At 46.6% G+C, this 12650-nt stretch overlaps 1 protein-coding gene across 1 annotated transcript in view; it reads right to left on the bottom strand.

Annotated features, from left to right (window-relative positions):
* Positions 1-12650, bottom strand: part of LOC122556799 (sodium-dependent phosphate transport protein 2A-like) — a 71631-nt gene that overhangs the window by 23723 nt on the left and 35258 nt on the right. The window contains exons 5-7 of the mRNA XM_087995475.1: positions 8801-8944; positions 2267-2378; positions 666-861 (exon numbers count right to left, since the gene is read on the bottom strand). Of these exons, the coding sequence (XP_087851601.1) occupies positions 666-861; positions 2267-2378; positions 8801-8944 (452 nt within the window). The remainder of the gene's footprint in view (positions 1-665; positions 862-2266; positions 2379-8800; positions 8945-12650) is intronic.

Raw genomic sequence — 12650 nt, forward strand, 5'->3', positions numbered from 1 at the left:
CTTGTAACTCTCCTGTCTACCGTACTGGGCAAGTCATAGAATCAGAGATGCACGGCATGGAAACAAACTCTTCGGCCCAACCCGTCCATGCCAACTAGATATCCTAACCTAATCTAGACCCATTTGCCATCACTTGGCCCATTTCCCTCTAAACCCTTCCTATTCAAATACCCATCCAGATGCCTTTTAAATGTTGTCATTATGCCAGCCTCCACCATTTCCTCAGGCAGCTTATTCCATACATGCATCATCCACTGCTTGAAAAAGTTGCCCCTTTGATCCCTTTTACATGTTTTCTCTCTCATCCTAAACATATGCCCTCTAGTTCTGGACTCCCCGATCCCAGGGAAAAGGCTTTGTCTATTTAGCCTATCCATGCCCCTCATAATTTTGTAAACCTCTATAAGGTCACCCCTCAGCCTCCGATGCTACAGGGAAAACAGCCCCAGCCTGTTCAGCCTCACCCTCAAATCTTCCAACCCTGGCAACATCCTTGTCAATCTTTTCTGAACCCTTTCAAGTTTCACAACATCTTTCCGATAGGAAGGAGACCAGAATTGCACACAGAAAAGGTAGCCTGGCGAGTCCACAAATGGTGGGTCGCACATTGGCAGGTAGTGAGGAGGGAGTGCCAATGCCGTTAATAAAAGAACTGTTGCCCGTACCTGTATAATATGGTCGGTGAATGGGTCTGTAATGATTCCAAGCAAGTTTGGGGCGTCCTTCCCTGTCTGGATTTTGAAGCTGCCCACCACAACTTTAGTGAGATGATATAAGAAGCCACTGGCTACCTCAATTGGCAGCAGCACCAACACAGAAAGCCAATTGAAGCAATCATGGACAGTGGCACCTGCGAATGCCCTATGATTTATAGGAAAAAAATAGACTTGAGTGAATTTGGAAGTAAACTTGCATGAACAGTTCAGATCATAGAGTCATGTGGGGAGATGTTTCCTTGGTAGTTGATTTGTCAGTGTGTGGCCTGAGCTAGATATGCATCTAGAAGGCCTCATGCATGGGTCTCAAGTCTGCTCTGATCCCAACAAGAGGTGCAATGATGGTGGGACAATTTGCTGGATTGGAGAGGATTGGCCAAGGTTCTCATGAGCTGTTAGTATTCCAGTAACCCCTGCAGGAAATGGGAACTTTCAGAGTTTGTCACAGATGACATCAGGATGGACTATGATGACCCTGCTCACCCACATGTTTAAGGTAGCCACTGCTCCAACCAAACTTTAACCTGAGACTGAATAGAGTGCATTTGTTGCACTGTGTAAGGATGCACATGCAGAAATGGGACTTCCACGCTTGGCTTTGAATGATGGCCCCTTGCAAAATGTGTTGGAAAATAGCTCAGACCTTGGGATCTGTTGTCCAGTATGAGTCAGTGTTCCCAGGAGAGAGCAGTGGGGATGGGGGTCATCAAAATCAATGGGCTTACCCATTGACAACATTGTTGCCAAATATGCAAGGTTAGTTAGATTTTCACATTGCAATATGCCATTTTATCACTTGATAATTGAATCCTAAACCGCATTTTGGTGCTGATATCTGATCCATGTTCCATTGACATAGATACAGACAAACAAGTCACATTATTACGGCAGGAGGAAATGACCACAACGCTCTCTTCAAGGAATAAATCCTTCATTTAATATCTGATCCCCAAATGTCTATTTGACAGCTAGCACAGCTAGAATATGTCTGAGAGTGGATATACTGCTCTGTGCTCAGGCAATGTTTGTTGGATTAATACGATAGAAGGTCAAAAGGCCTTTCATTTGATCAATAATCATTAGGCTGTATGAGTATTAAAGACAATGTTGTATGAGTTTCAATTATTAGTCCTGACTAGGATAGGATTCATTGACCTTATGGAACCAAACTCATTCTCCTATCCCAGATGCTTTGGAAAAAACACAAACTCAAGAGTTTCTAATTGCTGATACATAATTATGAATATCACTGCTGCCTCGCAGCATCAGGGACCCGGGTTCGATTCCACCCTCAGACGACTGACTGTGTGGAGTTTGCACATTCTCCCCGTGTCTGCGTGGGTTTCCTCCGGGTGCTCCGGTTTCCTCCCACAGTCCAAAAATGTGCAGGTTCGGTGGACTGGCCATGGAAAACATAGGGTTGCAGGAATAGGGTAAGGATTTGTGTCTGGGCGGGATGCCCTTCAGATTTGTGTCTGGGCGGGATGGGCCGAATGGCCTGCTTCCCACACTGTACGGATTCTATAAAACAAGTTATCGGGCTATCTTACCGTTTGAATTCATTTCTGTCTCCAGCTTGCATTAGGGCTACAATAGTGTTGGTTACTGAGGTTCCAATATTAGATCCCATGATGATAGGAATTGCTGAACGCACTCCCAGTACTGAAAGGAAAGTAAAAGTACATTCAGTGCATGTTTCCTATATACTGCTGACCTAGATTGTGCCACACAATATCAGAGATGATCGTAATGTATCCCTGATCCATTGCAATTAGGACTGACCTATCTGTTGGTGTATATATTCACTTCTACTGATGATCATCAGATCATCTGTCCGTGATAGTTCCCAAAGTCTCACAATATTAAGTCACATAACGTCAGAATTAGACGGTAAATGGGTCTTTTCCAAGAGGCGAAAAGAGGCTGCGGGCTAAGGGCATCGCTTTGCGAATCGTTTCAGGCAACCCCTATGACTGGCTGGGGTGGATCAACATTATACAAGGTCAGTGGTGTCATCAACTAGTCTTTGGATCAGTGGTGCTGGAAGAGCACAGCAGTTCAGGCAGCCTCGAAGGAGCTTCGAAATCGACGTTTCGGGCAAAAGCCCTTCATCAGGAATAAAGGCAGTGAGCCTGGAGCGTGACTGCCTTTATTCCTGATGAAGGGCTTTTGCCCGAAACGTCGATTGCGAAGCTCCTTGGATGCTGCCTGAATTGTGGTGCTCTTCCAGCACCACTGATCCAGAATCTGGTTTCCAGCATCTGCAGCCATTGTTTTTACCTCATCAACTAGTCTAAAGCATTTGGGTGAGAAATATTCTGAATTAATTTTTCCAAATTAGCTCCAGAAATTATTTGCTTTTCTCATGGTTTTTGGATGCCTGTGGGCAAGTGTGTAGCACACAGAGTGTTGAAGTTGAGTCTTTGGGGTGGACTGTACCTCTTTGTATGTACTGGCTGCATCAGTTGTCAGTCCACAACTCCTCAGTGATTTAATGTTCACTGAGTCGCCCAGTGGAAGGGCTACAACACTCAATCGCAAGAAACCTCCATTGACTAGAAAGAAAAAAGGTTAAATTCACCAATCCCACTGTGCAGTGTTGGTTGTCTGACCTGCTTCCTCTATGTCTCTCTGTCTCTCTCTCTGTCTCTCTCTCTCTGTCTCTCTCTCTCTCTCCGTTTCTCTCTGTCTGTCTCTCTCTGTCTCTCTCTCTCTGTGTCTCTCTGTCTCTCTCTCTCTGTCTTTCTCTCTTTCTCTATCTCTCTCTGTCTGTCTGTCTCTCCCTCTCTCTGTATCTCTCTCTCTCTCTGCCTCTCTCTCTGTCTCTCTTCAAAGACAGCCCCCTCACAGGGAACTTGGGTTCGATAGGATGAGGTAATCCCGTAAGTTGTGGTTGTGGGGCAGCAGGTTTAGGTTTTAATAGCCTGTAGACTGGAGGAGGAAGGGAAGAATGAGTGAGGTATGGAGCTCCATTGTAGTGAGGCCCAAGTTTGGAGTGGGATGGAAATTAATCTTACGCAGAAGTGAAAAATGGAACAAAGAAAAACAGTGGCTACTCTAATATCTGACTGATTTCTCATCCACTGGAGGCCAAGGCAAATTTGTAACCCAGTACGTTAGAGCAAAAGAGTCAAAAGTCATTGATGTGTTAAAGATGTTTACAGGAGAAAGTGAGGTCTGCAGATGCTGGAGATCAGAGCTGAAAATGTGTTGCTGGAAAAGCGCAGCAGGTCAGGCAGCATCCAGGGAACAGGAGAATCGACGTTTCGGGCATAAGCCCTTCTTCAGGAATGAGGAAAATTTGTCCAGCAGGCTAAGATAAAAGGTAGGGAGGAGGGACTTGGGGGAGGGGCGTCAGAAATGTGATAGGTGGAAAGAGGTCAAGGTGAGGGTGATAGGTCAGACTGGGGTGGGCGCGGAGAGGTCAGGAAGAAGATTGCAGGTTAGGAAGGCGGTGCTGAATTCGATGGATTTGACTGAGACAAGGTGGTGGAGGGGAAATGAGGAAACTGGTGAAATCCGAGTTCATCCCTTGTGGTTGGAGGGTTCCTAGGCGGAAGATGAGGCGCTCTTCCTCCAACCGTCGTGTTGTTGTGGTCTGGCAATGGAGGAGTCCAAAGACCTGCATATCCTTGGTGGAGTGGGAGGGGGAGTTGAAGTGTTGAGCCACAGGGTGGTTGGGTTGGTTGGTCCGGGTGTCCCAGAGGTGTTCTCTGAAACGCTCCGCAAGTAGGTGGCCTGTCTCCCAATATAGAGGAGGCCACATCGGGTGCAGAGGATGCAATAGATGACGCGTGTGGAGGTGCAGGTGAATCTGTGGCGGATATGGAAGTTCCCTTTGGGGCCTTGGAGGAAGGTGAGGGGGGAGGTGTGGGCGCAAGTCTTGCACCTCCTGCGGTTGCAGGGGAAGGTGCCGGGAGTGGAGGTTGGGTTGGTGGGGGGTGTGGATCTGACGAGGGAGTCACGGAGGGAGTGGTCTTTACGGAATGCTGATAGGGGAGGGGAGGGAAATATATCCTTGGTGGTGGGGTCCGTTTGGAGGTGGTGGAAATGACGGCGGATGATGCGCTGTACATGGAGATTGGTGGGGTGGTAGGTGAGGACCAGTGGGGTTCTGTCCTGGTGGCGGTTGGAGGGGCAGGGCTCAAGGGCGGAGGAGCGGGAAGTGGAAGAGATGCAGTGGAGGGCATCGTTGACCACGTCGGGGGGGATATTGCGGTCCTTGAAGAAGGAGGCCATCTGGGTTGTACGTTTTTGGAACTGGTCCTCCTGGGAGCAGATGCGGCGGAGACAAAGGAATTGGGAGAATGGGATGGCGTTTTTACTGGGGGCAGGATGGGAGGAGGTGTAGTCCAGGTAGCTGTGGGAGTCGGTCCGCCACCAGGACAGAACCTGCAATCTTCTTCCTGACCTCTCCGCCCCCACCCCAGTCTGACCTATCACCCTCACCTTGACCTCTTTCCACCTATCACATTTCTGACGCCCCTCCCCCAAGTCCCTCCTCCCTACCTTTTATCTTAGCCTGCTGGACAAACTTTCCTCATTCCTGAAGAAGGGCTTATGCCCGAAACGTCGATTCTCCTGTTCCCTGGATGCTGCCTGACCTGCTGCGCTTTTCCAGCAACACATTTTCAGCTAAAGATGTTTACATCCCTCTTCAAAATGTGAATGTTTGAGGACTCATTCAAATCTCAACACAAGCTTCTGTAAAAAGCAACACATGAGTGCCTTAGAAATCTTAGGTTAAGAAATCTCTACAAGGTAATGTGGTGGAAAGTCTATATTTTCAGAAAGAGCCAAGCCAAAGGTTCATCACAGGGAGAGTCTGACAAAGCTTAAGGCATGGCGAAATATTTCAACAGGAATTTAAACCTATCTGAGGTCCGCCAGCTAATCCAACAATAGCCCCAAAATTTTCAAATTGCGCTTAGGTTGCATCCCAAGAGAAACATTTCCCACCGAAACCCAAAGAGGAAGTGATCTCCAGGAAGAGGTGAAGAAATGGTAAAAGTCTAGTTCAAGTTGGAGAAAGAATATTAGGAAAAGTTGAAAGTGAGCCAAAGAAGATGGCAGAAGGATTTACCAAAGACTTGTTGAAAGAGATACATTTTAATAAGGACGTTAAAAGACGGGATGGAAACTGGATGAGCAGAGCCAGTTTAGGAAGAAAGTTCCGGAATGGCTGGTCTCAATGGCGGAGAAATGGACACCATTATTTGCAGAGGTGCTTTGGGATTTATAAAATGTCAGCCAGAGGATCAAAGGACTGGGTTTTACATAAAGTAGACAAGGCTGGAAGAAGGCAGAAGGCCAGGCAACATCAGAGAAGTATGTAGAGAAGTCAACATTTTGGATATAAGCCCTTCTTCAGGAATCTGCAGGTTTTCTTTTTGTCACTAGCTAAGGATTTCACATGAAGGCTGTGACCTGTCCACCATCTGAAAACTGAGGATGATTCTGCCTCCACCTGTTTGGGGGATCCATGACCAGATTTTACTGTTGGTAGGCTGCGAACTACCTGAGCTCATTTCTTCCACATGAATGCAGAATGATATCCCAATTCAAAATACCATCAGGGCCAGGGGCCCTCCTGTATCAACAGTGCCATTGGGAGCTGTGGCCATCAATGGGACTGGAGTCTGTCCTCAATGATGAGCAACAAAGGGAGTTGGAGATCCAAGTTCAGATTACATCCTCACAGGCAGGCCTTGGTGAGAGGGAATCGTGGCTTGGGGTGGAGGGCATGCAGTCAGATGGTGGAGAGGCACAGGGGTGTCTCTATCAAACACAGAGTTCCCAAGCATTGTCTTCCTAACCTGCCACTCTTGACACACGGTGTATCAGACCATAACATGTGTGATATAATACTAGCAGCAGTGGAGTTGGTCCTGAAGCAATCAGTAATTGGCCACTTAAGACCTCAGTTGGAGAAGGACAGGAAAATCGGCCAATCAGTGGGCATGGAAGAGTGATGGGCATCGTGCCAACACCCACCTGACTTTGCCCCCTTCCAGGCAGCCTCAAATTCTGAGCAGAGAGTTTGGGGAGTAGGGGCAGAGCATTAGGGGTTTACAAATGTCGAGAGGCAAAAATAAAATATTCCAGTATCAGGTCTAGAATATGGTATGGATCACAGGTGTTTGGATGACCTGGAATGTATTCAGGGTGAGGAATGGGAGAGCTGGAGTGAGCACAATGGACTAATTGTGTCTGGATGCAGCAAAAGCATCAATGGATCTAGACAGGGTCAGACTCACGTGATGTTATCCAGGTTGAAGTAGGTGGTCCTTGCAGTTCTGAGGATATGGGGTCAATACCTCATCCAGGGCCTGGCATAGACACCAAAACTGCACAGCCAGCAAGTTTGGTTGGGGTGACAATGACGCAGTATTTGTGATGGGGAGCACAGGCAGAGGCTTTAACCTTTCCTAAATATTCATTGTCTCCACAATCAAACGTTGCCATGAGCTGTTTGTTTTCAAGGGGTTACAGACTTGGCTAAAATACCTTACATAAATGTCATCCATATCCTAATATCACACCTCTCCCATCCTCTGCTACCCAAATGTCTTCAGGCAGTTGGTCACCAGAGACTTGGGAGCTCACATTCTATTGTGAGTTTCCTCTTCAACCATGCAACTGGCCAAGCGACTGTCTGCAAGCATTCCTAAAACCCTCGAGCCACAGGTTCTCTACAATGTGAAAAGAGGTCCTTTGGCCTATTGGCAGCAGCACGTTGCCTACCACTGCTGCCTCACAGCGCTAGGGACCCGGGTTCGATTCCAGCCTCGGATGACTGTCTGTGTGGAGTTTGCACATTCTCCCCGTGTCTGCGTGTGTTTCCTCCGGGTGCTCCAGTTTCTTTCCACAGTCCAAAGATGTGCAGGTTAGGCTGGATTGGCCATGCTAAGTTGCCCATAGTATTCAGGGATGTCTATGTTAGGTGCATTAGCCAGGGGTAAATATAGGGTAGGGGAATGGGTCTGGGTGGGCCACTCTTCAGAGGGTCAGTGTGGACTTGTTGGGCCGAAGGGCCTGTTTCCACACAGTAGGGATTCTAATTCTAATTAAGTCTACAGCATCCCACTCTATTCTCTAACTTGCACATCCCTGGACAATTTAGCATGGCCAACCCACCCAACCTACATATCTTTAGACTGTAGGAGGGATCCAAAATACCTGAAGGAAACCCACATGAAAACAGGGAGAATATGCAAACTCCACACAGACAGTCATTCGAAGCTGGAATGGAACCCGGGTCCCTGGAGGTGTGAGGCAGCAGTGCTGACTACTGGGCCACTATGCCAGGTGGGAGTTAAGCAGTACAACAAGGGACAAGTGAAACAAAAAGATCGGTTTTCAGATAATTAATTGTGTAAAAGAAGGTTGGAGGGTTTGAGCTATAGTGAGAGGTTGAATAGGCTGGGGCTGTTTTCCCTGGAGCGTCGGAGGCTGAGGGGTGACCTTGTAGAGGTTTATAAAATTATGAGGGGTATGGATAGGGTAAATAGGCAAAGTTGAGGAGTCCAGAACTAGAGGGCATAGGTTTAGGGTGAGAGGGGAAAGATATAAAAGAGACCTAAGGCCAACTTTTTCCCACAGAGGGTGGTACGTGTATGGGATGGGCTGCCAGAGGAAGTGGTGGAGGCTGGTACAATTGCAACATTTAAGAGGCATCTGGATGGGTATATGAATAGGAAGGGTTTGGAGGGATATGGGCCGGGTGCTGGCAGGTGGGACTAGATTGGGTTGGGATATCTGGTCGGCATGGACGGGTTGGACTGAAGGGTCTGTTTCCGTGCTGTACATCTCTATGACTCTAAACAAAACTGAGCTTCAAAATACTTGTGTGCATTCAGATGTACGTTTTTCTAATATTCTCCCAGTAATAGGTTAAACACAACAGCAGGTTATAGTCCAACAGGTTTATTTGGAAGTACTAGCTAGTTATTTCATGATGGAGGTGGATTTTGTGCACGGTTTGTATGGATGGTAGTGGTTTAGGGTGAGCGCTGAGATCGCTATTTCCCTCTTTTGGCCTAGAGTTTCCTTGGTCTTCCTGTCAGCAGGATAGGTTGACTTACGTCCAGACGACACCATGCTGACAATGATGGAGGTCGATGTACTTGAGCTTTGCACCAAGACAGTGACCAAAATTCCCACCACGAGCCCGGCGACTGGATTAGACAAGATTGCGTTGTCTTTAAAAATGTCGCCAGCCACCTTGCCTGAAAGACAGAAACCTCATTAGCCCAAACTCAACAAGATATTCAGATATGTCTCAGTCATCTTCCTGCTGGTTAATAAGGGATAGGAGCATGGACAGGTCAGCCTTGCTCCTTACACCCTGCTGTGCAAATTCCAATTGTTTCTGGATGCTTTGCTTTTGGAAAAGAGAAAACTCAGGGATTATCGAACTCATTGATTTTGGCATCAAGGAAAACAAAGGTGGGTATTGTGGGCATTTTCCAGATGCAAATTGTGCCCAGTGGTGCCAAGTTTAACAATGAGAGGACGTCTGTCCAATCTCTCTGTGCTTTTGGGGGTGCTGTAAATTATTAGGCTCATCATTACAGGTATTCTGGGCAGCTGGATAAAACAGGAAGACATTTTATTATCCAAAACAGGATTGTTAATTTTGGGTGGGCATAAGTGGGGGTGTTTGTAACCCTTTTCATTGCCAGCCCATGTAGAATCCCCTCGCTTTTCTAAGATTGATATGGATTCATTCCGATTCCCCATCAGCACTTTGGGAGGAGGGGTCAGTGGACTTTACTGTGGATAGGCCCCTGCCCACTTTGAGATTTGGGGTAAGGTCCACACCATCTAGTGGAGATAGTCAGGAATCCTGATGGATCATAGTAATACACAATGGATTCTCACAACAGCTTGGACTCTTCATTGTAATGGAAAACAACTGCTTTCCTCAAATATTTCATAAATAATCATTTTCACAGAACAGCTTTCTTTCTCTCCCTGTCCCTCCCATTGCTGGAATAACCAAATCTCACTGATGTTCAGAAGCCTCCAGGCAAACACTTTGATTGGATGGGATAGGTTTGTAAACTTGGTTGCCTTTGAACAGAATTTAATTAGCTGTACATTAGGTTTAAAATAATTAACAAGTTAGTAATAGGTTTCCTTGAATTACATAGAATGGATGCAATACTTACTTGACCTCATCCACATCAGTCTATTGTGGATGCAGCTGTGTATGGTATTATTGGTGGTATTGACCACCGTGGATTCAAAGACCCATCTTCACATTGAAGAAGTCTTTAACCATGTTCTGTGGGACCATGTGGGCGGCACGGTGGCACAGTGGTTAGCACTGCTGCCTCACAGCGCCAGAGACCCGGGTTCAATTCCCGCCTCAGGTGACTGACTGTGTGGAGTTTGCACATTCTCCCCGTGTCTGCGTGGGTTTCCTCCAGGTGCTCCGGTTTCCTCCCACAGTCCAAAGATGTGCAAGTCAGGTGAATTGGCCATGCTAAATTGCCCGTAGTGTTAGGTGAAGGGGTAAATGTAGGGGTAAATGTAGGGGTATGGGTGGGTTGCGCTTCGGCCGGGCGGTGTGGACTTGTTGGGCTGAAGGGCCTGTTTCCACAATGTAAGTAATCTAATCTAATTACTGTGAGAAATGGGATAGATAGATTCCAAACTGGTCTAGTAACTTAAATTTGGATGCCAAGGAGTTCTGTGGACCATCGGGTGCAGCAGAATTGCATTTAACCTCAAACTGTAATCTCATGGCTCAGTCTCTGACACCCCCCCCTACCATTACCATCTGAGCAGGAGATCAACTCTGGTTCAATAAGGACTGCAGGAGGACATGCTATTCTCCCTCCTGGAGAACATAATGTTGGTTCTCTTTTACACTTTTAGTAAGACAATGATTCTTAACTTACTTCATCCCCCAAAACACGAGTGGTATGGCAGCTCAGTGGTCAGCACTGTTGCTTCACAGCAGCAGGGACCTGGGTTCAATTCCACCCTTGGGTGACTGTGTGGAGTTTGCACATTCTCTCTGTGTTCGTGTGGGTTTTCTCCGGGTGCTCTGATTTCCTCCCGCAGTCCAAAGATGTGCAGGTTACGGTGGATTGGCCATGCTAAATTGTTCCATAGTGTCCAAGAATGTGCAGGCTAGAGTTAACTATCAGAAATGCAGAGTTACAGGGAAAGGCTAGGGGGCTTGTGTCTGGGTAGGATGTTCTTCAGAGGGTCGGTATGGACTTGATAGGACAAATGGAGTGGTTCCATGGTGTAGGGATTCTCTGAAACTATCTAATTTCATGATGTTCAAAACCACACAATATAAGGTTGTTGTCAAACAGTTTATTTTGGAGCACTAGATTGCTGTCTAGGTTTGTTCAATATATAATTTTAGTTGCATGACACTGTAATCTTTTGCTATAAATTCTGTGTCTTATAATCTTATACTCCATAATACCTGATGAAGGAGCTACGCTCCGAAAGCTAATGCTTCCAAATAAACCTGTTGGACTATAACCTGGTGATGTGTGATTTTTAACTTTGTCCACCCCAGGCCAACACCAGCTCATCCACATCATAATTTTATGCTCCATCTACCTTATGAATCTCTATGTGTTATTTTCAGCCTGTTTAATGTGCTTTGGCAATGATTATTGGCAATGACCATCTAGACTTTATCCACAACAATGTTTGACTGCAGCCATAATAGAGTCATAGAGTTATAGAGATGTACAGCTTGGAAACAGACCCTTCGGTCCAACCCCTCCATGCTGACCGGATATCCCAACCCAATCTGGTCCCACCTGCCAGCACCTGATCCATATCCCTCCAAACCCTTCCTATTCATATACCCATCCAGATGCCTTTTAAATGTTGCAATTTTACCAGCCTCCACCACTTCCTCTGGCAGCTCATTCCATACACGTACCACCCTCTTTGTGAAAAAGTTGCCTCGAAGGTCTCTTTTATATCTTTCCCCTCTCACCCTAAACCTATGCCCTCTAGTTCTGGACTCCCTGACCCCAGGGAAAAGACTTTGTCTATTTATTCATGCCCCTCATGATTTTATAAACCTCTATAAGGTCACCTCTCAGCTTCCGACGCTCCAGGGAAAACAGCCCAGCCTGTTCAGCCTCTCCCTGTAGCTCAGATCCTCCAACCCTGGCAACATCCTTGTAAATCTTTTCTGAACCCTTTCAAGTTTCGCAACATCTTTCCGATAGGAAGGAGACCAGAATTGCATGCAATATTCCAACAGTGGCCTAACCAATGTCCTGTACAGCTGCAACATGACCTCCCAACTCTTGTATTGAATACTGTGACCAATAAAGGAAAGCATACCAAACGCCTTCTTCACTATCTTATCTACCTGCGACTCCACTTTCAAGGAGCTATGAACCTGCACTCCAAGGTCTCTTTGTTCAGCAACACTCCCTAAGACATTACCATTAAGTGTATAAGTCCTGCTAAGATTTGCTTTCCCAAAAAGGAGCGCCTCACATTTATCTGAATTAAACTCCATCTGCCACTTCGCAGCCCATTGGCCCATCTGATCAAGATCTCGTTGTAATCTGAGGAAACCTTCTTCGCTGTCCACTACACCTCCAATTTTGGTGTCATCTACAAACTTACTAACTGTATCTCTTATGCTCACATCCAAATCATTTATGTAAATGACAAAAAGTAGAGGGCCCAGCACCGATCCGTGTGGCACTCCACTGGTCACAGGACTCCGGCCTGAAAAACAAACCTCCACCACCACCCTCTGTCTTCTATCTTTGAGCCAGTTCTGTATCCAAATGGTTAGTTCTCCCTGTAATCCATGAGATCTAACCTTGCTAATCAGTCTCCCATGGGGAACGTTGTCAAACGCCTTACTGAAGTCCATATAGATCATATCTACTGCTCTGCTCTCATCAATCCTCTTTGTTACTTCTTCAG

The sequence above is a fragment of the Chiloscyllium plagiosum genome, unplaced genomic scaffold (assembly GCF_037043375.1).
Source record: "Chiloscyllium plagiosum isolate Xiang-an unplaced genomic scaffold, Cpla_swu_hap1 HiC_scaffold_16, whole genome shotgun sequence".
Lineage (NCBI taxonomy): Eukaryota > Metazoa > Chordata > Chondrichthyes > Orectolobiformes > Hemiscylliidae > Chiloscyllium > Chiloscyllium plagiosum.